The sequence below is a fragment of the Zonotrichia leucophrys genome, chromosome 12 (assembly GCF_028769735.1).
Source record: "Zonotrichia leucophrys gambelii isolate GWCS_2022_RI chromosome 12, RI_Zleu_2.0, whole genome shotgun sequence".
Lineage (NCBI taxonomy): Eukaryota > Metazoa > Chordata > Aves > Passeriformes > Passerellidae > Zonotrichia > Zonotrichia leucophrys.
In genome coordinates, this window is record NC_088182.1 from 14,893,491 (window position 1) to 14,919,402 (window position 25,912).

A 25,912-nucleotide genomic window follows, 5' to 3' on the forward strand; every position below is an offset into this window, starting at 1 on the left:
GTCTGGGCACAGAGCAGGGAGGGGCAGTGTCCCACCACCAGCACTGGTCCCTCCATCTCACCTACTCCTAGAGAGGACTCCCTGCACAAGCACCCATCCTCTGTGCAGCCTGCAGTGCACTTCAGGGAAAGGGATGGAGCCAGTGAAGGGAGGAATAAACACACCATCTACACACACACGCAAGTGTCAAACGCCCTTTAGTGGTAGACAGAGGTGCTGCCGGCCCCGGCCGCGCTGCTGCTGCTGCCTGCAGTACCTGCCCTTCACCGGATGTGCACCATCTCCTCCAGGAAGGGCGTTTTCATGCAGCCCGTGCACAGCTGATCCATCCAGAGCGGCGCCTCGTGCTGCAGAGGGGTGCGCCGGGGGTAGAAGGTGAAATTCACGTCGTAGTTGAGCAGGCAGCTGATGGAAGCCATGTAGATATCAGAGAAGCGCACCAGCCGGCGGGAGAAGTACGTGGGGTTGTGGAAGGTGCGGAAGATGCTTCCAAACTGGGGGTTGAACAGGTTCTTCGTCAGAGACCTGAGAACAAAGAGATGGTGCTCTGTAGCTAAAACTGTGGTCACAGATTCTTCCCACTCCCTTAGCCCGGGGCCACTCCATTCCCTGGGCATCAGGCGATCACCCCAAGAACGGCCCTCCCGAGGATGTGGTGCAGGCCAGTCCCTGAGCAGTGAGACTGATGAATATTCAGTGCACTCGTACTCCACTGTTATGGGCAGTGTCAGGAGCTGTGGGAGCTGCAGTAGCAGACAGCCCACCAGCCTCTCCCAGCACTCCCCTTTCCCACCCTGCCTTCAAACCAGTCCAACCTCCCAGCCTGCAGCACTGCGCTGCTGCATGGCCCCCACCCAGAGGCAAGTGACACCAGGTAGGACCAGAGTCCAGCAGCTGCAGCAGCATTGTCCCCAAAGCAGGTTACAAAACAGGGCCTGGGAGCCCCCAAGAGACCTCACAAGTGAGGGGGGGAAATGCTCACCTGATCTCCTGCCGTTCCTTCATCCACTCCAGCAATACTTGCTTAGACTCTGCATCCTGATACATCTGCAAAGACAGCAGTAGAAAGCATCACATCCATCAGTCCTGCAGGCTACTCCTCAGCTCCCTGCAATTTCCACTGTAACTCACAAACCCAGAGCCCACTGCACCAGGAGGAGGATGAGATGTTTTTGAGAACCAGGCAAGATGGTACATCCCCTCATCCCCATGCTAAACCCAAAATTCAGGCTCAGAAGGCAGCACATAACCTGTCCTGCTCAGGCAGGAGCTGCCTACCTGCATTCTCTCCAGCAGCCCTGTGAGAGCCTGCTGCCAGGTCAGGGAGTGCATGTACTGCTCCGTGTTTATGATCCGGATCTCCGTCTCCAGCTCAGGAACGATGGCTCCCGTCCTCCAGCCATGACGCAGCATGAGGTCCTGGAGGTCAGGGTGAAAAAACAACCAAGAATTCAACATAAAGACTGAAAGCCAAACACAACCCTGGTTCCTAGAAAAGTGGGTTTGTTCCCATTTCTCGTTCTCAGGGGACAGCCATCCATGGCCTGTGCCAATAACAACCATCTCCTGGTCACGAGGATCAGAAGAACCTACAAAGGTGGGATCAATACAAACTGCTCTCAAATTCACACTTTACCCACACAAGGTACTTCAGGAGCCTTTTCTCCAGTGCTTGCCTCTGTCTGACAGCAGTGGGGAAGCCTGTGTGTCCTGTTGTGGGGGGACACCCAGCAGAGCCCTGAGCACTCAGAGCAGGCCCTGCCTTATCTCCAGCCCCAGCAGCCATGTGGGGTTGCTCCCAGCCCACTGGAGGGCAGAGACATTGCACTCACCGCAAGGTCACTGTACAGATGGTCCCCAAAGTAGAGCACTTTGGATCCACGCCAGCCTGTCAGCCTCAGGAAATCAAAGAGGTTGCCCTGCAAGTGACAGGAGCACAGAGTGAAACGTGGGTACGGGCCCCTTACCCCAGGCAGGTGTGAGCACTCTCATGGGATGTCAACCCCATGTGCTGCCCCACCATCTACACCCAGAGCTTTCTGTCCTTTCCCACCTCCCTTCACTTTCTTCCTATGTGAAAATTCCCCGTACATCCCTCAGATTTTTCTCTAGCCTTAAAAAAGGCAAAAATTCTTCCAAAGGGCAAGTTCTGTGGTCTAGGGCACAGCAAGTCAAGAAGACAACATGGTGTAAAAACGCAACAAAAGGAGGCAGTTTAGAGGCCAAGAAACGCCTAAATTAGAAAAGCCTGAGGATGGGCAGAAAGAACCCCTGGTTTAGAAGTTGTTGGTCTCAGGTGATAATGATTTCACCTCACAGGGTGCACCAGAGGGAAGGTGAGCACTGCCAGGCAAGGCTTCTGGAGTCAGGAGCTGTTCTACATCCCTGACCACCATCCCAACCCCAAAGATTAGCAATACCCACATGTCCACAGGAACTGTTTAACCAAGCCAAAGAGCCAGGCAGCCTGCAGAGATTCACAGCTGAGTAAAACAAACCAAACCCCAAAGCACCAGCTAAAGCACAGCAGCAAGCAGCTTTCAAGGCTTTCCAAACATCCACACATGCACAGAAGGCACTTCAGGGACTACCCTTACATCTCCACACGAGTCACGAGAACAAAACCCACTAGGAAAGGAAATGGGCCCATCAATGCCAGCAGACCAGCACATGCAGTCAGTGTGAGCCCGAGGCACTCAGCAGCAATCCCTCTGGCCAGTCTCCAGTGGCAGGAGGGAGACAGTGCCACCAGCACCAGCCTGGCCAGAAAGCCCCCAAACACAAGACAGCCCCCAGCAGCCACTGGCAGCTTGCTGAATGCACAGCTAAGGCTGCCCAGGACCAGGGTGCTGGGCCTTCTGTTCCTGCAGCATCCCTGGAGCTGAGCAGACTTCCCTTAACAGCACAGAACAGGAGCAGGCAGCCTCTGCACTTCTCAGACACAACATTGCTGCTGCTCACATGAGGCCTGCTCAGAAGCCATGGGCAGAGGAGGAGATGGAGCACAGCCTTGTAAGGAGCAGAGTCCTCTTGCTGTGCTCCAGTCACCTCAAACAGCAATGGCAGGAAACTTGTGCTTGGAGCTCCATGGAGACACAGACCTGTTCTGACACCTCCAGGTCCTGCCCTCCTTTCCCCCAATATCACAGATCTGGAGAGGGAAGGGAGTACAAACTTGGCACATACAGAAAACACCACATCTGTTGGAACAGAGGGACTAGAGAGCATCACTTCCGCTTCCCAGTCCCTAGGGCAAAACACCAATCCCTGAGGTCCCATTCATGAGATACCCACAGGAAAAAAAACACCATCCAGCCCTGCTTCAGGGGACAGGAACAGCTCAGGAGCCTCTGGCAACATCCCCAGCACAGCAAGGTCCATGGCCAGTGACACTTGCCAGAAAGGATATTGTGACACTCCAAGGAACCAAAAATCCTGGACACAGGGTGGGCTACCACCAGGATACACCCAAAGAGCCACAGCTAGGCAACAACCTTAATGCAGTCAGATAGACATGATGGTGGAGAAGAACTGGACAGGAGCCCAAAATCCTACCCAGCCCACCTTCCTCCCTCGTATTTTCCCTTTCTCAGTGCACCATTCAATTGGGTGAGCAACCTGAGGCCACAAGACACAGGTGGGTCAAGGGCAGGATTTAATGCAGCAATGAACTCCATGGGTGAGGTGTGCCCTTTCTCCTGAGGGAGCTGCTGACCCTCTGGGAATGAGCTCTGCCTGCATGTTCCCAGCTCTGAGCTCTTGGCAGAGCACGGGACACCAGCCCAGCACTTTGGCAGACCCACCAGACAGAGGTTTCCCAACAGCACTACTCAAGGACATGACCTACTCTGCTACAAAGGGTCAGGTCCCAGCTAATTGACTGAAATCTCACTAACAGCTTCTTCCCATGGGATTGGACAGCTCAAATAACCAAGAACAAACCGTCCTAAAGGCAGAGGCAGCTTGTCTCAGGGGACAGACCAGCTGCAACACCCAGGGCAGCAAGCTCACCAGAGCTGCAGCTCATCTTTGGACATGCTGGTCCTTCCAGAAGGGGAGAGTCAGGAGCCAGGCTTTGTACTCTCTTTGATGCTTTGTACCCTATTGGATCACTCCTGTTTCTTTATTCCTTATTTCTTTATTCTACACAAGTCCACCTTTTCCAACCTTATGGAGAACAGTTTGGAGTGAGGAGTGGAAGATCTCTGCATGCACAACAGGTTTCAGAGAGCTGTGCCTTTTTAGCCTCAACTACCAGAGCTGGGAGCCCCTCCAGGACAAGAGTTTCAGGACCAGAATCAGAAGAGCTGAGGGAAAGAGTGCACAGTTGGCCATGCTGGACAATGTCAGAGCAGAGCTGCAGAGCTCCCAGGGTGAAGGTTTCACTGTACATGGGGGCAGGGGACATTCACTGGCCCCTCCCACACATCCAGGGGATGTTTCCCTTCCACCCCACCTCACACAAACAGGGCAGCAGCAGGGACAACCCAGCCTGGCAGAGGTAACTCAGCACAGCTTCCCCTGGGCAGAAAAGCAAGTACCCCACACCTTAAGTGACCTGGCCCTGCTCTGCCTTTCCCATTTGTCCCTGTCCTTCCATGCCTAGTGCCAAACCCATGCTGAAAGCATTCTGGGGGACAGTGTCCTACCAGGCAGGGAGAGCTCCTGGGGACAGAGAGCACCTCCCACTGCCCACAGCCAGCACAGAGCCCAGAGCCCAACACCCTCTACCTCCACAGATGCTCTTTTCAAGGACTTCTGTGTTCTACCTTTCAAACACCAACCATGAACAAGTGTCCTACAGCAGAACCCATCATTTCCCCTCACCCTGACCAAGCAGATTCTCCTGTTTTTCCAGTGATTTCCAAAACTGCAGGTGTGCTCTAAGTCCCCACCATTTCAGACTCCTGCTTGCCCCCATTCACTTTACCTCTTTGTAGATCTTTCCCTTCTCCAGCTGGTTTATTTTGTCCCACTGCAGTGAGCCTTTATCATCCAGTTTTCTAAAAGGTCTGGGGAAAAAACAGGGGGAGATGTAAACTTCTTTTGATTTTTGTTGATTGTTACCCAGCAACCAGAACATTTGAATCACAAAACTTGTTTACCTATGTTACAACTTAAAATAAAAGCTCTATATGAGTTCTAAACGACCTTCTGGGCTTTCTGCACTATTTTCTCAGGGGAAGAGAAAGTATGAAAGGGAAATACCTTTCCAAAATACTTCCATTGACTGTAATCATTTCATGTCAAAATCCCTAACAATTCTTCTTGCTTTCACATACAGAGAGGAGGAAAATAACCATAATAACTCCTTCTGAAACGCCAAGGCCAAGAAGGCTTTGCCATGAAACACTTTGTGTGCTCTTCCAACCTGGCTATGCCCCAGCCCAACAGAGACCATGGAATGTCCTAATAGGATAAAGCAAGTCTGCAGAGAGAATGGAAAGCAGTCCCCATGCTGAGTTCACCAGGTGAACTGAGCTGTCTCTTGTTTTTCCTGAGGACTTGCCATGACATTCTCCACTCCATGAGTGCACCAGGCAGCTGTAGGTTTTATTTTCAAGAGGGCCAGATCATCATAGCTCCAAGCTGTGCTTGCAAAGCACATCACCCGCAGCCCATGAAAAAAACCTTTACCAGGCCAGCAGAGCTGATAAAGCCATTCCATAGGTTTACTCCAGCATATGCCAACAGTCTGGGTAGTGGGGGAGGAAAATACATACAAAGGAAAGAACAGACCAATCCCCTCTAAGCAGACACAAGTACCCAAAGCAAAGAAGCCAAAGAGCAAAGTAAGGACAGCAGCCTTTCTATTGGCAGCTCCTAACTGACCACAAAACTCAGCTGCCACATAAAAAGGCTTCCAGAACTGCCAGTTCCCAAACATGTATCCAATACAAACAAGATCCCAAAAAACCTCAAAAAACAAACCACACAGATACTTGCTGTGGGGAAGAGGAAAAGGAAAGATTTTGTCATACTTTCAGGACAAGAAATGGCCATCACTCATGCCAATTTTGGAAACACATTCTCTGCTTGGCTCTACACATTCTATCCACTTACTCCCAGACTGGTCAATCCTTGCCTCCTCAGAGAGTATCTGAGAGAAGGCTGAATACCTCCTGGAGGCAGACTGTGCTTAGCAGGCAGTGCTTCCTGGCAGGCCAGAGGAGCAGCTCCCTGCAGGGAGGGCCCAGGCCCGGGCAGGGTGCCCTGCACACGTACTTGCGGCGGTCGGTGAAGAAGTTGGGCTTGTCCGCCTGCACAATGACCATGTCGAATAAATCCCGCCAGTTCTTGCCAACCATGTGCTTCATTCCTTTGTCCCTAGGGGCAAAGGAGCAGAAAAGTTAACAGATCCAGTACTCTTTTTTTCACCCAACATTGCATCTTTACAACAGTGTGCCCTAAATTCACTCTTATTTCAGTAACAGAGAAGCAAACAGACTTGTGAACCCCCCAAGGCTGTCTCATTGGATGAAGTATTGATGCTGTGCTCTGTTTCAAGCTGTCACACACTTTCTTCTGCACCACTGGAAGCCCAGGGAAGTCTGTGACACATCAAACACTGCTAGAGGCAGTGTCAGCTCTCTAATGTTGTGGCCAGCCACAGCTTTGTAACTTCTCCAAAAAGTGAGATCAATGCTGTGGGTGCAACACTCACCACAAACAGTTCCCAGAGAGCTCCATGACCACTGCCACAAAACCCTGTCCCATCCAAATTCCAGGTGCTCAGAGGAGGGAGTGCCCTGCACAGCTCTTGCTGTGCCATGGTGACCCACTGATGAGCAGTAATGGTACTCACACAAAGCTAAAGGGACTGTTTGTGATGAGGAACAGCTTCTTCTTGTGGTTCACCAGGCGGTTTAGCACAGCATAGATTTCATCCCCATGCAGGATATACTGCTCTGTACCAGAATGAAACACACAGCATCCATCAGAACACTTTGGCACAAGTCATGACCACATTTCTATAAACCAAACCAAACCTAGCCCCTATACCACTAAAGATGCAAAAGTTCAGAGTTAGATCCACCCCAGGCAGACAGGCAATGATCCACCATGGTGACAAAGTGGCCTTCCTCATCCCCATCAGTTCTACCTAAAGAGGAAGAGACAAGTGAATTTGGCACCAGAGCTCTATTTAACTCACCCATATCTTTTTCAATCCATTTGTACATCACTCCTTTCACATGAACATCTCTAATTGCATCCTAAAGAAAAGAGCAGGGGGGAAAATGTTTCAGTTTTACAACATGGCATTCCTGTTTCCCAGCATGCAAACCTACTGCCACCACTGAGGCCAAGGCAGTAATGACACATCCCCTCCTTGCTGAATGAACAAAAGCTCCATCACTGCAAAGCAGGAGAGCCTGCCCAGCAAGGCTCACCAAGATGCCTGAAGAAGAACAGGGTGGCTGGCTCAGCTGATGCAGTGTAAGAGGGAAAACCTCAAACCTTATCTGTGGAAACACAAGTTCCTTCCTGCTCTTGGAAACGAGCACATGTTACCCCACTGGTTCCAAGGCAATAAGGACTGTGCCACTCCAAACCATTACTGTCCCAACACTGTACTGTCTCACACACCAGGTGGCTTTTCTTCCCCCTGTGCTTGTGGAAGCTCTGCCAGGTGTGACCCAAAGGACAGGAGTGAGGACAGGCTGAGCAGCAGCAGAGGAGAGAACCTGTGATCCCCAGGGCTCCCCACAAGCCAAGGAGGGCCACAGCTCAGAGCCCTGGGTGACCAGTGTGCACAGGCAGAACAGAAGCTCCCATAGCAGGGTGGCACCAAACACAGCTGGGAGGGAGGCAAGTTAAAACAGATGTTGTCAAGGGCATCCAAATATCCTCAATTTTCCAGGCCAGAAGCCAAGATACAGCACAGTTTTAGACACACCCAACTGAGATTCTGCACAAGTCTCCATCCAGCAAGATATGCCAGACCCACAAAACCATTTCCAGAGCAGCAACACAGTTTGCAGTGCTTGCACATGCTTGTTTGAACAGCACTGTTTTCATCCCTGACAATTCACACAGGTAAAAACTGCTGCCTTTCCCCAGGACCCTTAAATCCATATTACACCTGTGTATGCTCCTTCAGGAGCTGCCTTTTCAGACTGAGTCCCACACACCACTGATATCACTACAGTAACATTGCCACACAGTCAACTGCTCTCATGGCAGTGCTGGGGAAACCTCCTCATGACCCCAAAAAAATTTCCTTCAGAGCTGGAGAGAACCACAATTTACCACTTAAAAGGGGATGATGAAGGTGGAGGCATAACCACTTCAAAATGGAGTTTCAAGAGTTTTTTTTCCACCATGTGGATTTGAAGGGCAAAAAGGCAGAGGTCACATCTCATTGCCTTATTGGAAGGAATCTGAAAAGAGGGCAGGAGCTCTGACAAGAAAACAGCTTTCTCTTAACTAGCACTGTCACTTAAAAGCAAGCAGAACTTTGGACTTGTGCCAAAACTTTTGCAGAGAAGAAACATTTCAGTGTGCTCTTTCCCTAAACTGCTGCCCTCCAAAAAAGAAAATAAGAAAAAAAAGGGAAAACTACAATGTTTCTGCAGGTAAAATCTTGGAGCCTTGGTAGGCATCAAAAAAATGCCTTGAAGGGGAAGCAGGGTAAGCTGCACATTCTTACTCTCAAATATGAAGTGACCAAACTGGTGTGACAGGACTGCTTTAATTACATGTCAGCTTCAGCCTTTGCCATAGCCCAGGGTCTGCCCTTTTGACTCAGTGCAGTGCCTGCAGCACCCAGCCTGCTCCCAAACACACAGTGCAGTGCCTGCAGTACCACCAGGAGTTACAGCAGGGTGTCAGGCTAAGCCAGTGCTGTCCTCACAGCCGGCTATGCAAGTCCTCTGCAGGCACAGAGGGATCTCTGTGCTCGTGTTCACAAAGCATTTCTTTGCACTTGAACTTGGGTACTGCAAAGGGATAAGTTTTGCAAAAATGTTTGTTTTTCCTCACTGTACAGGAAAAAGCTAGAACTCTTCTGGTGAGAGCACGTGATGGTCCCTAGTTTCAATACAGATTCCAGGCACTGCCACAGATTTTCTGCCACAGCTCTCTTCTTTGCCTACTTTAGTTGTTCCTCAGGGATGACCACATTCTCCTCCAAAAGGACAAAGCCAGGATTAGCACTGAGCAGTCTGAGGGCTGGACCACACCAGCTGCCCTGCATAGGACATGAATCAGCTGTGGCAACCATCCCCCTGCTCTCAAGATTTCAATTAGGAACACAGCCATGTGATCTCAATAGAAGATACTTTGATCTCAAAAGAAGATACTTTGATCTCAAAAGGCCTCAGGAGTCAGCTGTATGCCCTCTTCACATTTTCCCCACCCCAAGAGAAAAAACAACACCCTTGAAACATGTTAAGGTCTTGTGGGAAATGGGCTGGCAGGTTCCTATCAAGCACCAACAGAAGGTCAGGACACACAGCTGACAGGTGGATCCTTATCACAAGGCAGCAGCACAGACTTGGAGCCCCATTTCCCTCCCAGAACTGAACAGCCAGTGGGTGAACATAAGATCCCCACAAGGTACCAATCAAAAACCCTTCTCCATGGAAAAGGGAGTGCAATAAGGAAAGTGTGTTGTCTGTTAGCATAAGTCACCCAGAGCAGCAATCTCAAGCACTTACATCTTGTCTACAGCATGAACTGAGAAGTCAAACAGCCCCAACAATGCTGATAATCCCACACAGCCCTTTCAAGTGCCACTTAACAGCTTGGAGTAAATGACACATGAAAGCTGGAGTCACCACTGGATCAGACTGTGCAGCTGCAAGGGGTACAGGATCCTCAGAGCGAGCCAGGACAGGTGTTTTACAGCAATCACTATATAAAGCAAACTGTTTGGTACACAGCTTTTCTCTTTGACAAATGAGATATCAAGGAAAACAATTTAAAAGTCTGCAGAACCAGAAAACATTTACACAAGCTTTGTGATATATTTCCCATGGAGGGACCTTCAGCCTAAGCAGCTTAGGCACTCCCACACAAGATACACCAGAAACACCAGCTCTGTAGTACAGACAGAGCCCAAACATGTTCTGAAAACACAGCTTTGAATATTCCCTGGTAAGGCTTTGATCTCAAGGGACAACAGAGCTGTCATATCAGGCTGGTCACTGCAAACCCTTGGGTTTGGGTGCTGCAGAGCTCACAGCTCTGATGGGTGTGAGCTGTGGGGCAGTTGGCATTTCACTTACAGATATGTCTTTGTAGAGATGCACCTGGTCAAACTCAATGCCATGGGTGATGAAGTAATCAATGACTGAAGAGAGCAGTGTCATTTCAGGGAGAGAAAAAATGTCCATAAACTGCTTAAGTGATGGACCCTGGAAAACAAAAAATAAAAGGGAGGTATTAGACCAAAAATACTGGAAAAAAATAGTAAAGCCAACAAACAAACTCATATCACCCAGCATCATCTGAAATATATTCCAGGCTAATAACAAGAAAAACACTAGTGTGGGAAATCCCAGTCACTCAGCAAGCAGCCCTCTCTTCTCAACCAAAACACCAACCTTGAAGAGAGAGAGAGAGGTGTCTCCTTCACATAAATATTTACACAAACCCAGCACCATTAATACCACATGGTGAAGATGGAGGAAGCAGGGAGTTGGTGCCAGATATTTTTATTTCAACCTCTGCTTCCCACCTGGACTCTTGGCATTAATAGAGGTGCCAACAGACAATGCTCTGCTACAGCAGCAGACAAGGGCCTTGCTAAAGATGCCACATTGCTCATCTTAACCAGGCTACACAGGACACCAAGCTGCTCAAACTCACATTGAGTGAGATGTCAGAAGGCAGTGTAAGAATCACTCCAACAAGCCATTTGTCAATGCCTGTGTGTCACTAGAGAAAGCCCAGAGGAAAAAGAACTGCAGCTCACCAGCAGTCAAGTGGAAATGGACAATTACATCCTGACCAAGGAATAACTCCCCTTGCATTAGGCAGAGCTGCAGCTCTCACACACATTTGCTATTGTTATTGCCTCTCAATCACAAACCTATCAGCAGGCCAAGAGCCAACTTTGGCCCCAGAGAGGCTTTCCAGTAAAATAAACTTTATTTATTCTGCAGATACCAGCTGTGCAGAGGACTGCAGTAAGTCTCCCTTGCAAGATGAAGCTGGGATCAATTTTTTCATTTTCCATTGATGAAGTTTCAGACCAGAATGGGTCAATTACTAAGGTCCTGTATATGGGAAGTAACTTGGGAAGCACAAAGACCTCCCCATGAACCTGGTCACCAGCAGTGCCCTGGCAATCCAGCTCCATCATGTCTGTGCATGGGCTTTGAGCAATCCAGGACTGAGAGCTGTAAAGCTGCAACACTGTAGGAGAGTACTGACCACTTCAGAAAGTTTGTTAGAGCTGTGTGAAACACAGACATGAAAGCAGCATCCAGAAAGCCACAGAAGGTGCAGATGATGGAAGCTGATGGGACCCTGCTGCCTAATGACAAACGTGGCCCTGTCATGGCAGGATGTGTAACAAGAGAACATCTCCCATTTAGTCTGGCTGGTCTAAAGGCAACACCTGGGGCAATAGAAATTGGGGTCAAAAGGGCAAAGGAATAACAAACAGCATTTTGCTTGAGGTGTATTACCAAAAAATGCTGCAATCAAAAGCTATGTTGGTGTGCTGAGGGTTATAAATTTTCATCCACCCAGCACAGGACAATTTCACCTACAGCAGAAGACAACACAAAGGGCCACATACCACACATGGTGGTGCTGCTTAGGATACTCACTGACACTTCTGTCCATTCTGATGTCTGCTTGCTAAGGGAATATTTCTCCCATAGCAACACCAAAAGTTTCTGTAAACAGCCTTCATCTTTTTTTCCTGTTCAGAGATTCTGGGAAAGAAGCAAGAGGGACAAAGCCAGGCAGTTCCTACTGAAATAACTAGGTAGGGGATTTAGCAGAGCAATGACCTGTCCTACCTGTCAATACCTGAATTACAGAGCAGACAGGTAAATGTTCAGTGTTAACAGCAAAGATTTACCTGGTCAACTCTGATTTAATTTCTGTGCCTTGTGTCATTTTTCTACAGGGCAAGTCCAAGCTCTCCCAGTTCCCTTTAATGGCCTTGACTTCCTTAGGCAGACATAGTGACAGGAGTTGTGACAGAAACTGGACTGTGCTTTCAGAATGTTACATGTGCTTTTTCTACAAGTCCCTTGAGATCTCCACCTTCCTTACAGGCCATCACATGCAAAGCCACACCAGCTGCTGGTGTTGGGATGCTGGCAGCTGTCACACACTCCTGCTAACAGAGATCCAGGAAAACACTTAAGGGATTTATTGAAGTATTTAAGTAAATACTTAAGTATTTACACACTTCAGCCATATCAGTGCCACTTCTCTTGTTCCCTGTTAGCAACCCTCCTGTTGCTCATCCAGCAGCATCAGCATGGCAGACTGAGGAGAACAAATCAAAGAGCCCTGCTAAAGGCTCGCTCCTCACCAGTTCACTGCACCTGCTCACACCAGCAGTCATCATAACCCTCCTTTCATCTTTCTCACTAATGTGGGAAAATATGCCCCACTGAGTGGCACAGGCTGAGCAGACATTGCTGAATGCAAATGTTATTAATTGTAAATACTTTTGTTCTCTTTGGGATCCACCTATTAGCTCATGGAGTCTATTACATTACTAGGAGAGGAGATTCACCTCTTCACAATGACTAAGCTGATGTCTCTACTTCTGTAGCCAAATTTTTCAATACCAGCTACAGGAAAGAAGAAAGCACCTGGTACATACAAAGCACAAAAAGGCACCTCAGCATAATCACCTGGTCCTACAGAAAGCCACAACTGGAAGCAGGTTTCATGTTTACAATAATTTAAAAAGAAAGATGAAATCAGCTCAAGTCTAGCAGGAGTGAGGAGAGTTGCACAGGAGGAGGCCAGTCAAGGGCAGTTTACAGACAGATCAAATTCTAAACAAAAATGTCCTATTTCAAAGCTGGAAACATCATTGAGCTATAAACAGAGTATATACTTATCCAGAAAGCAACCACTCAGATTAATTGCTCCCAAGAGAGAAAGAGAAAAATCATGCAGGGACCTTGCTGGAGACTTCACAGAGCAGACTCACAGGGGTATTACAGAGGAAGTGTGCCCTTCTCCTTCCAGCTTCCCCTAAGGCACCAGAACTGAGGCAAGAAACAAAGCAGCTCTGGGAGAAGGGATGTGAAAGGTCCTGCTTGGCCACTGTGCCTCATGAGACAGTCAAGGAAGAAAAATCTCTCCCAACTTCCTCTAGTTCAGGCAACCAGAGGATTTTTACAGCCCCTACAGACACAATGTCAGTATTTTACTATCCCTATACTCATGGACTACAGCCCTATAAATAATATCCCCTAAGCAGTTCTGAAGGAGTGTGGAGGGAGATCCTTAACATAAAGGGAAAAACACCCTACCCAAAACCAAAGAGAGAAAGGCACAGCAAGCACCCAATTGCTGCTACCCACAGAGACCTCCTCCCCAACAGCTCACTGCAAACACTGACTGCAGGCTGCAGGGGTAGCTTGGGAGCCAGATTTGGCCAAGGAACAAGCAGGGAACATCTCCCTATCACTCTTCAAAGCCATTCAGCTCTAGGCCAATAGCCCTGGTATTTAAAAATGCTTTGCAGATGTCTTTCAGATGCTAAACTGCTAAATAACCTCTGGGGCATATTCCCACTAGAAAAAAAAAAACACACTGCAGCTCGCTGGGGACCAGCCTTTCCAAGGGAGGCTGCAGTCATTGACATGTGCATACAATTCCCTCTGTGTTGCAGCTGTCCAAAGAGCTGGGGGTTTACAATACCTTGCCATAGAAGTCACTCATCTGGTACAGGGGGATGTGCTGGGTACCACCGTAGAGTTCAATCACCTCTTCATCAGGCACCGGTTTGAGCCCCCTAGACACAAAACAAAGCAGTTGGCCAATAATCACTGTCTGTGCAGTGCTACAAACAGTAGAGAAAAACAGGACAGGGCAAACAGGCTCTTTCCTAAAAGTCAAAAATTCCTCCTGCTCAAAAGAGACAGGCAGAGAGCCCAACAGCTCTAAAGATTCACATAAAATCTTTCCCAAGACATTCCTCAGATACCTCTTTTGCTCCTACAAGTTAATTGAGGGGCTTTATCCACATTCCAGCAGAGTCCAGCCAGAGGCTTCTCTCTGTCTGCTGTCAGTTTGCTGACAGGACTGCCCCACAAAATCAGCCCCACGGCCTGACTCGGGCAGCACTGGGTAACTAACTTGGTTTGGAGATGTTGCTTCCAAGAGATACATCACCTTTAATGAAAGGTGTAGGAAAAGGCTTCCTGAAAACAGGGTTTCCTTCTTATTCAGTTTTCCTAAACAGAACCAGATCTTGACTAAGACCATTCAACAGGGAAGGCTGCATTTTCAAAAACACCCAAACCAGGAGTATGGCTGATCTGTGTAGTTCATAACATCAGGTTATCTGACTGCTGCAGGTCTTGCCTCTTGCACAATTTTGATGACTCTTTGCTCAAGCAGTCAGCAACTTTCCCTTTCTCCTTTTCTACTCAGTTATGACACAGCATCTAAGAAGTTAAATGTTGCCTCAGTTGTGCACAAAAGCAAAGGAAAGTTTAGAAGTGCACTCCAAAAAAGATAGATACAAAAGGACACTAGGGAAAAGAAAAATTAAAATGTGTTTTCACTAAAAATCTCTTTATGAAGCTGAAGTAAAATATGGAGCAGTACAAACTCCTGGTCCCCTCACCCCCCAAACTGGCACTCAAAGAAGCCAATTGTCTCTGGTTATGAAACTTCCTTTTTAATATTCTTAGAGTGTTTACTGTAACTAAAGCTTAACAGCAAAAGGGCAGAGATCAAGGAAAAAAACACACCGGCTTCCATGCTCAGGAAATACAACATAGGATTTACAGGAGATTTGCTATTGATATTTATAAATTACTACTTCTCACACACCAACCCCACTCCTCTTTGGAGCAAGGTATTTTCTCAGTCTCCAGTCTCACAACTTGTAGGAGAAAAATTTGCTCTGCACTGTATCAGCCACTTATCCCAAAGCACACCCAGCTCTTTTTGGAGAAATAAAGGAAAAACAGGACAATCTGGGACTTTAAGTGAGTCCAGATTCTGATGCATTATTACTTTATTGGCATGCCTGTTTTGCTTTAAGATGTAATTTGCACATCCAGATCACTCTCCAAGGCACAGCAGAGCACTGTTGGGACAAACTCCTGCCTGGAAAAGGCCCATGTGTGGACACACACAGAAGAGCCCTTTCCTATTGGCTCTGTTTGCTCTGAGGTGTTAACCCAGCCATGCTGTAGCTGCAGCTGAAACACCAGGCAGTGTACGTGACCAGATGTGCTATTAACCTTTACAAAAAGCTCCAGGTCTTCCCACCCACACCCGGCTTGAAATGCTTGAGAAAAATTAACTCCTTGCAATTATATGCCAGGTAAGCATTTGAAGCAAGAGCAAACAGGCTGAGCCAGACAAGACTGTGCTCTGCTCAGGAAAGAAGCAAAGCAACCTATGCCATGAACATAAAGTGAGATGTAGAAATCCACTGTTGCATACATAAGCATTTAGAAAGTGATTTTCAGAACTGACAGACCTATATGCAGTCCCCAGCTGGACATAATGGAAAGCATCAATCTTCATGAGGAGACTCTGTGACAAGGGATAAATATTTACTGTTAGAACTCAGTTATTGTTAAAATTTCCACTAAAACCTTATTCAAGTTTAAAGTTCCACACAAATTTCATTCAGAAAATAAAGTTCAATATGAGCGTCCCACATCTATGCACTTTAGACAGCACTTATTCTCCAGCTACTTTTAGACACACTTATTCATACTGTGACTTTTATTGGCCTCTCTGGCAAAAGACCATCCTTCTATGAGCCAAAGTCTGTTATACCCCAATTTGTAGACAGGGATGCAGTTGAAAAACAGGGACAACAATATTTCTGTGACTCAAGACAGTCTATTCTTATCTCCCTTCAAGAAAACACACATTCCAAAGGAGCTGTGTGTGCACAAACCTATTTCCCCCCACCTTTATCTAAAGCAGAACTAAGTGGGCAAGTTTTATTTCAGAGCACAGCAGCACTCAGTCATTTTCCTCACACAAGAGCTCTCCCCTCCCCAGCAGACATTGAAGGAAAGATGTTCAGGAGCACACTAGCTGGTAACAGAGCTTTCTTTGCATTTTTACTATCAGATTCCCCTAATCATGAGCCATCCTTCTCCATCCATCACTGAAGCTGTAACACAAGTCCTTGGGATGGAAGCAGCCTCACACTAAACCCACATCACTCCACAGCTCCCACTGGAACGTGGCATTGAACTTCTTCCATCAGGATACAATATCAGTGCATCTTGTTACACTGTGGGCAGAGCTCCCAGTAATCTGTGAGGAGCGCAGGCAAATATGCTGAAAGTTGTAGACAGGCATAGCCCAGATTTCCGTGTTTTTTGCAAACTCTGATCCTGAGAAAAGAGAGTTTTCTACTTTCCACTCACTCAAAGGGTGCTTTGCTTGCCCAGGCCACTTGCCCGTGTTTCTCAGATACAGCAGCCAAAGATTCAAACAGAGAAAGAACCTTCAGTTTCCCACAGATCTACTTCTTGCTTTGTAAGGCCAGAGGCACGAGGGCTCTGCTGCCATGCTGTCTCCACAGTTAGGACAGAAGACAGAAAATCTCAATAGTTTTTTCCTTCATTCTCCTTTTTCCCTCCTGCAGGAGGATAGCACACACACTCCAGCCTGCACTGTCTGCTTCTCTGAACTCACTCAAACTCAACATACAATACAGCTTCTCCAGTGAAGCAACTTTCTGTGCTGAGCTCCCACCTGACTGCCTGGCTGCAGCAGCCAGCATGACATCACTGGGCATCAGGGAATGGGGCCAAAGCACTAAAAGGGTTAAAGCCAATGCCTGCACTCTGCTGTCTGTGTTCTTAAGAAGTATGCATCTCAAGTAGCTTGGATCTTATTCCAGGCAGTTCTATTATTCAGGGTGGGGGGTGGGGAAGGCTTCCCAAAGCATTCTCCTGGCAAGTCATTTCTATTATTAGAGTAAGACATTATGCCTCTGCTCCTGGCAAGTACTTGTAGATGCAGGACTGAGTTTTGTTGTTTCAATTTCCTGAAAGACAGAAATGATCACATAAACAAGCTCAGTTTTCTATTAATTAGCCTGTGGAAAGAATTGACTTTTAAATTGGCAAGGCTGTTTAGCAGAGGCCTTTGCTAGAATGTCCCATTCTGCTGGAGGCCAGGCTGGCACAATAGACATCTTTCTTTGGGGAAGAACCCAAGCAGTGAAGAGCCCAGCCAGCCAGACTCACTGGTCATTTGGTGACAGATGTTATTGCAAGCAGTGACATAAAGTATTTCCACTAAAAACATAACAGAAGAAAACAAAGCCAGGAGAGTGAACTTTGTACAGCTTACCTTTTGTACATCATAGTGAAGTCCCCGTATGGCAAACCCTGGAATGTAGTCGTACTTCCCAAGCCCTTCTGGATACTGGGAACACAAACAGTCATGTCATTAGAGCATAAGCACTGGATAATCAACAAAATCATTTCACCTGTTGAGCTTCTTTAGTCCTGCCTAATTTTGCCCCTTCAGCAAAGAAAGTGGATGAATGGAGCAAGACAAAGGGATCAGGATACCCCAAACTAGTTTTTCTCCTGCAAGGGACAGTAGTGAAAAAGCATCAGATTCACTGAGGCAGTGAGGACACTTCTTGTAATCTTTGCACATATTTTTAAAGATTGGCACTGCAAAGCCCCTCTAAACAGAAAGGCAGGATGAGAAAAAATGCATAAGCAGTCACCCATTGCAAACAGAGTGTCTGTTCTGGGACATGCTCTAGGGCATCATCCCATCGACCAGCACATTCCAAGTCCTGCACAGCTTCAGAGCTGGCCCATGATTTATGTTCAGCCACCACGTGCACCTCCAACCAGCAATCCTGTAGGCATTATTTCCATAGCTGAGTACAGCTGACCTGGGCTTTTTTACACTAAGGCTCCCACTCTACTTTATAAAACCTCAGGAATGTACATCATATTAAATAATAGCAAAGGAAATTAATTCTGCAATCAAAGATTGTGAAATATTAAGTTTATCTCATTAAATCAAGTAATTGACTCGTGGGCACAATGCCTGCACAAGCATGTCTGGGGCATTGCAAAGACAGCAGCAAGCTTCATTGAGTGGAAACTCTTAGCACCTCATTACCTTGAATTGTTCTATTAGGATATCTCTGGCAGTGTTGAAAATCATGGAGTGCAGTAAATTAGAATACTGTGCTAATGTGTAATCGTAGTCAAAGCCATAGATCTCCACATCTCCCAGGCTGATCTCATTGTTAGCATAGATGGCGGCGGGGTTGAGGAGATTGCAGACTCCTGGTGGAAGGAGATCTAAAACAAGGGAAAGGGGAGAAGTTAGAGAAACTGAGAGCATCACTGAAGTTTGGACTTTTTGTTCTGGACCTGACAGCAGCTGGAAATGCCACACAGCAGCAGCAAAGAGCACAGAGCTGCTGTGGAAGGCTGCTGCCGTTTGTTCACTCAAATAACGTCCCCGTGAAAAAACACACTGTAAAACCTCTGGCTGCACCTGGAGATAAAGCTCTGTAACCATCTGCACAGCCAGACCGACCTTTTGTGTCAGGAAGCCGCAAAACAATGCCCCCAGCTCTCTGGCCTACATGAAGCAAAGCAGACCCGAGGTTTTCAAGTGTCAAATTTCTGTCTCAGAGCAGCTGCAGTTTCTGCAGGCTTCAATGGGAAAGGCAGCTGTGATAAATCACCAGAAAAACACACACCCCTCACAAGCAAACAGGCTCTTGGAAAAGTCTAGATTACTCCAAATCTGAAATTTTGAGGTTTGTCTTCTGGCATTTTTTGTTTTTCACAGATGCAACCAGACTTCACAGAGAAATCCTGTGAGTACCATTAGGACTTTTAAAATTTTTGTATTAATTGGCAGGAAAAACCAAAGTACAAACAGCTACATGTAAAAAATACCCCACAGTAAGTTATGCTCCTGGAGCATGCAATGCTGATAGCAGCAAGTGATCTGCTTTCCTCTGATAAACAGCTGTGGGCACAGCTCAGTCCTCACATGAGGTTTGTCACTGCAAAGCAGAGTTACTGCTCAAGGTGCTTGGGAACAAGATTCTGCTCCCCAGAGCACTGAGCAAATGGGGTTCAGTGACGAAGCAGCTAAAGCACCTGGATATAGATCCCTTCCCAGAGGCAGTGCAGAGAGCAGAGCTTCCACTCCACTGCAATGGGAGAGGCAGAACAGATCTTCCCACAGGCTTCCCGCTCCATGAGGGCTGGCCCAAGCAAGAAAGGGCAATAAAAATAATTCTTTGTGGTAGGTTGCCTGGTCACAGCCACACTGGGGGACAGAGGGGAAGGAGATATTTCCTCCCTCCTCAAAGATGGGTCGTTTTCTCTTTGAATGATAAAAGAGCAGGCGTTTTCCAGATCCTACTCAGCAGCAGTGGGTAGGATTTTTTCTTTTCCTACCTTAACTTTTGGCATTTAGCAAGGACCCCTGTCCTGGTTCTTTAGTGCTTCCTTGCTATAAAACCAAGTTCCATCTGTGTCTAGGACAAAAAATACGTTATTAGAAAGAGATACCAGCCCTTCCCAATAAAGATTTTGTCTGGAATTATAACAGAATTTAGGCAAAAGGTTGAAGTTCTTTTGTGAGCTCTAATTCAGAGAGGTAACCAAAGAAATAGATTCAAATATTTCTAAATGTTTCTTTTGCAGGGGGAAAAAAAAAATCACTGTTACAAAACATACCCTTCCTTCTCTCCTAACTGACTTCCATTTGGCCTTCAAATACCATTCACCAGATCATGTGGCAAGGAATCACTAGAAAATAAAGCAGTGCATTAAGGCAGGAGGGCTGACTTACTGGCTACACACCAGGAACAAAAGCTCTCTGTCAGGGCTCTGCTGGTGGCAAGGTTCCTGGAAGAGGCTTAGGAGAGAGGATGCAATCCAAGTACTTTCCACTGAGATTTTAAAAGATGGGAAATGTAAATAGGATTCAGATTATCACAACTTTCCTACTTTCATCATAAATGCTCTTTGCACCATAAATAAACAGAGCTCCACTTCCTGTCCTCGCCCCCAGTCAACTTGTGGCAAGACCTTTCTCTAAGCTTACACTGGGATTTGCTGGGTGTTATTTTTCTCCCTCACAAGAAAAATGATGACACAACCTTAATCATATCTCAGGGGAAATGTGCAGGGCTTTCCTCTTCTATTAAAGCATTTTTTTCTTTCTATGACAAATGCACCCAACTCGCTGCTACAGTGTCCCTACAGAGAGATCAAGCTCTTCCAACATTCCCCTTTTGCTAATATATTCTGGACAACACATATTGATAGCCTGAGAGCATCACAAAATACCATTGCCTGAACCCCATCTCTCTTTTCACAGAAGAAAAGAGAATCTTCTAGATTCAACCACACATGCCAGCCACAACTTTTGCAAAAATATCAGGAAAAACTAAGGGAGCAGTGGGATTTTGTAACAAGGAGAGAGCAGTCTGAGCTTCACCAAGTTCTATCTGTGATAAGCAGCTACTGTGCCACAGCACAACTTATGAAGTACATTTAGACCCAGTGAGTGAAGCAATGCTCCTCCCTGCCAGCCTCAAAGTCACAGAGCCTCTCTGCTGTCCTCTGACAGCCCAGATCATTTTTCCCCACTCACATTTTGTCATTCACTTACACAGCATATTCTCTCTTACCTCCTAAGGGCTGAAAAAGGATGCACACAGCAGCCCAAATGATTTACACCCACTGCTCACCCAGAACATTCCCTACGTTCACTTCCCCAAGCACCACACATGTCCTTGTTGTGTTTCCTATTCCACATCACTCACAACTTGCAGCTTGCTCTGTCCACCCCATCATCCTACATCTTGAATTGACAGTAATTTCAAAGTCACTGCTCTTCTGGGAAGGAGAAAATCTCTGTGGTCCAATCTAGAGATTCATGATGCACGTTTGTCTCAGTGCAAATGTCCTTTTGCAGCACCCTCCTCGACAGAGCTGCAGGTCTCCATCTCCTCAAACTCGTGCAGTCTCCATGCAAGTTCCAACTACAGCAGGGAAAAGACACAACCTGGGAGCACACACAAAATCAGTTTCAATACCAGAGCCCAAACACACCTCAGGGTTACTGAGCCAGGCTTCAAGAAGCTTGCTTCAATTGTGTTTGTTTGGGGGTTTGGTTTGCTTTTTTGTGGTGCTTTGTTTGTGTGTTTTTCAAAGACATCCTCCTGGGTGGTTACCAATCCTCAGCGCTAATCAGGTCCTGGGCTGCAGGCTTGGGCGCTGCTGCTCTGCACGTAATCTGCCAGGGATCTTTGTCTCAGATTTCCTGGCAATTGTCAAATCAAAACAAACAGACACCCACCAGAAGCTCGTGAAGATGCCATTTTTCAAGAATGATAGCTTTTGCTCTTCTCCTTTGCCAGGACACCATAAAAATTGCTGGATAGATATAATAAATTAAACAAAACAACCACACAAAACAAAATGAAGGCCAGTTTTGGTTATTAAAAAAGAATAATAATGCCAACTACTCTTTGTGTCTGGGTCCTGACTAGAAAGGCAGACAGTATCAGTTAGTCACTGCCTACTCAGCACTGCACCCAGGAAGTCTGCTCTGAGGGAGAGGCAGAGTGAGCACATGGGAGGACGGTGTGGAAAAAGTTGCTCTTGCACTGGATGCAGCCCCAGGAATCTGCCTGCTTGCACAATCGGCTCCTGTCTGCAGCTCCGACTGATTTTAGGGAAGTGCTGCATGTCCACGGCACATGATGAAATTCAGCAGCAGACCACAAGAAAGCGTGTTTGATCTCTTACACCTAGGTGTAAATGCAAAGTAAACACACAACATCTCCTTCATTTTCCCGCTGTGAGAACCTGGGCAGCTGCTGAAATCAGGTGTCTCTTCCCAGGCAATAACGCCCATTGTTAGAAAGCAATAACCTCAATCCCCAACAGGAGCAGAGATGGAAACAAAGCAGGTAATTAACTGTGAGCAGACACTACAGACACCATCTGGCCCCCTCTGATGTGAAAAACGCTCCGGGCAGGAGGTGCCAAGCACGTCTCCTGCTTTTCTGAGCTCCCGGGGTGCCAAGAGCATCCTGCAGGGAATCTCCCGTTCTCTCAGCCTCAGATCCAGCCTGTTAGTGACGAATAATGCACCAACAGGGCAACTCACCCGCGTCTCACACCCTTTGTACTCCCACAAGTTCAACCCAGCAGAAATCTGCACTAATTTCTTCCTAAAACAAGCAAGGAAAAGAAGGGTACAGAGAAGCAGATGGCCATCATCCTCCACATTCTTCATGAATCAAAAAGTTTCCCTTGTTCACACTAAGTTGCTTTCTAAAGACAAACTGCCAGTTTCCTCCCTTCCAAGTACCCCTTTATCCTTTTGAAGTGTTGTTTTGTGCCATTTCCTGCAAAGCACTCCCACCAGCCAAAGCAGATAGGGTAGGAAGAGAAAAATATTATCTAAAGACCATTTAATTTCAGAGGAACCATGTTAAAAGACCTTGGATTTATGCTATTGTGCCTAAATATTTTGGGATTTCCTGCCAATGAAATCTACATTAACTAAAAGCAATATTAAAAATATAATTTCATTCTAAAATTACACTTTTAAAATATACAAAGGCACTAGAGAAATGCTAAAAGAGTTCTTCACAAGAAAAATGGGTTATATCCAAGAAAGCAAAACTGAGAAGTTTACATAACTGATCACTCTTCCAGTTCTGGCTGTTCTCACATTTAGCCATTCTCAAACTTGTCATGCAAGAAGTTTGCAGATATTGTAAAGTTCCCCAGGAAAGCTGAGTTAGTGTAGCCACTGTTTACAGATTTGGAACACCTAGGAAAAAACAGACACTTGCTTATAACCAAAGCATCACTGGCTTGGCTGTCCCGATGTTTCCTAGAGCACAGGACTTCAAAGCTGACTGAGAGAGCTTATCAGCCTTCCTTGACATTTATCACATCAGAAAACAGCAAGTCTTGCTCAACTCCATCCCACTGACTAATGTGAATGTACCTTTCCTTTTGGCAGGAGAAAAAGAAAAAAGCACAGTAAGTGCCTCAAATTTTTATCCTCAAGTTTTTGCAGGTAATGAAATTTGGTCATTAGAGTCAGTGTTGCAATAGGCAGGGGGATAATACAGAGAATGGTTTCAAGGCAGAGAGGAAGTTTTACCTCAGAGGCACACTCTGTGCTGCCACATTGTGCTGTCATTTACATCACCCCACTCCAGCCTGGCAGAGCAGAAATGTCTTTAAAGAGTTGAGAGCTCCTTGTGCCTCTCCTCTGGCCCCAAACCTGCACCACCATTGCACAGAAACTCGTCCTGCACATCCTGCCCCGTCCAGCTCAGTCAGCATTTGTGGTGCAGAAATGCAGCAGTGCTCCATGGAGCTGGAGCTAAGCAAGGGCTGGGCTGAAAACACACCATGAACTCTCCTGGCAGAGACTCACTCCAAACCAGTGACAGTCACTGACAGCACAGGACAGGGACTGCACAAAGGTGGCATTTCAGAGGGGGAAGGGGAAGGAGGCACCACAGGAGCCTGCCCAAACTCAGTGCTGGACAATACTGAGGAGCCAAGCACAGACACTCACCTCACACCAGTTAGAAACCAAGCCCAAAGGAACAGACTGATGCCACATTGTGCACCACTGCTCAGTCATCAAAGCAACAATTAAAACTTGCACCAACTCTGTCTCTTCCTGGCAAGATCTGAATAACAGCACAGTCTTGAAATTTTAGTTTGGGGAGATATTCTTTGAACAAACGAGGGCATTATTCAACATATCTGATGGCTTCTTGAAGGTTTGTGAAGAGTCTGCTCTGTGACACTTGGGCTACTTCACCTGACTTCATTTGGCATTCACTCCTGGTGATTACTGCTCCACCTCAATTAAAAACTGCATCTCTTGCATCACACCAGAGTTATGTGAACACAAACTTGACAATCTCACATAGCAAAGCAAGCATTCTGCCAAGAGACCGTGCCACAGTCTATTAGCACACATCTGCATTTATGGCTTCAGTCCCATTATGGAAAAGACAATAATGCCTTTGAGGATAGCAAGGTCCAAACAGCAATACAAGCACTGCAAATTGGAATTTCTTCCAAGCAGTGGGGCTAAAACCACAACTCAATCTTGGATGGTATCACCAAAGCCCCAGTCCTCTGTCAGCATCCTGCACTGCCTTCAACAGCGCTGGGAAAGGAGCTCCCATCCTGGAATGCAGCAGCCTGAGCACCCAATGGATCAGCAGCCAGTTCCTTTGGGTTTGTGCACCATGAAGGACTCGAGATTTGATGTCAAATCCAGCGGACTGAAAGATGGGGGAGGAGAAAATGACAGACCTTGTCGATCTCAGAACAGGGAGAAAGTTCTTCCAGATGCCTAGGGCTGACTGCTGTCCTTATCCAAGCTCTTAAGTAAACAAAAGCTAACAGAGAGTTCTGTAAGAGCAGGCACAAACTCACTGCCTAGCTCTCTACAGTGCTTACCTTCAGAATTTCAAGAATCAAGAAACCAACAGGAAAAAGTTCCTTGCCCTCATGTCATTAAAGCTATTTTTAGGAGAGTTTAATACAGTGGAGGTCTGCTGCTGCCAAAAAGACTAAAATCCTGTTTTACACACAGACAGACTTGGCGAGCAGTCTGAGTTTTCACCTCGCTTGGCAAGATTTCAAAGTACCCGACAGAGCCAGATAACTTTTTGGTGAGAGAAGCAGAATCGCACTCCTGAGCAGAAGGTGTGACACATGTGGAACACAATGAGCTGAACTGAGCTCAGGACCAGGACCCATCCCAGGAGCTGCAGCATCAGCACTCTCCAGGCTCACCCCTGCGCCAGTGGCGACTCGGATTCGTCACCCTTCACTCAGCATCGCCATCTGTTTGTCCGAATCTAACGCGATTCCGTGTGCCAGCCAAGGCAAACTGCAGAAAAAGGCAACAAGCCCTTCATTCAAGACCATTTGCCACGACAAAGCCGACAATGGCCAGTTATGAAAAGTCCCATGTACCCTGCATGTCCTGCAACGCTGAGTCCAAACGGGGATCTGCACAGAAGGAAGCCCAGGATGGGGAGAGGAAGATCGAGACCAGATTTCAATGAAATAAAACCATCCCAGAGAGCCGCGGGCCACGGAAGATGTGGATGGGGATGGCCGGGGAGAAAGGCTCCTAACCCGGCATCTGCGGCACGGGCACATCCCAGGACTGCGGGGCGGGCAGAGGCACCGAGATGCGAAGAGGAGAAAGGAGAGGGAAAAAGAGAACGTAAAGGCCGGCCCGGCAGGACGTGGCAGCCCCTTACCGTACACCAGCTTCTTCATCTCGTGGTACCTGGCCCACAGGTAGGTCTTGGTGTCCGCGCCCTCGGCCGGGACGGGCTGGCCGCCGACTCTGCCGGGGGCCGCCGGGTGCTGCTCCCGGGGCTGCCCGTGCCCTCCGTCCCCGGTGGCTTTGTGCCGGCAGCTCTGGCAGGACACAGCCACGGCGAGGAGCCGGGGGGCCGCGCCGCCGCCCCTCCGCAGCACCGCCGAGCCCAGCGCCGCCATGGCCCCGCCGGACGCCGCACACCGCCGGGGCTGTTTCGCACACAGCCGGGGCTGCTCCGCTGCGCTCCCGGCCCGCGGCGGCACCGGCGGGCGGACAATCCCCGGGGCTCGGGGCCCCGCTCCGCCCACAGGGGCCGGGCCGGGCTCGGGGGGCGGGGCCTAGCCCGCACGGCTCCGTCACTCCAGGCCCCGCCCTCTCC

At 47.6% G+C, this 25,912-nt stretch overlaps 1 protein-coding gene across 1 annotated transcript; it reads right to left on the reverse strand.

Moving 5' to 3' along the window:
* Positions 1-180: 180 nt before the first annotated feature.
* Positions 181-25,835, reverse strand: NT5DC2 (5'-nucleotidase domain containing 2). The gene is made up of 14 exons (XM_064724421.1): positions 25,469-25,835; positions 18,286-18,470; positions 17,491-17,565; positions 15,647-15,702; positions 13,849-13,942; positions 10,230-10,358; positions 7,154-7,214; positions 6,806-6,908; positions 6,226-6,327; positions 4,931-5,012; positions 1,833-1,919; positions 1,279-1,419; positions 983-1,047; positions 181-525 (listed from the first exon to the last, which is right to left on the reverse strand). The coding sequence occupies exons 1-14, from the start codon at positions 25,710-25,712 to the stop codon at positions 264-266; spliced, it is 1,686 nt and encodes a 561-aa protein (XP_064580491.1). The 5' UTR covers positions 25,713-25,835; the 3' UTR covers positions 181-263.
* Between the last annotated feature and the right edge of the window lie 77 nt (positions 25,836-25,912).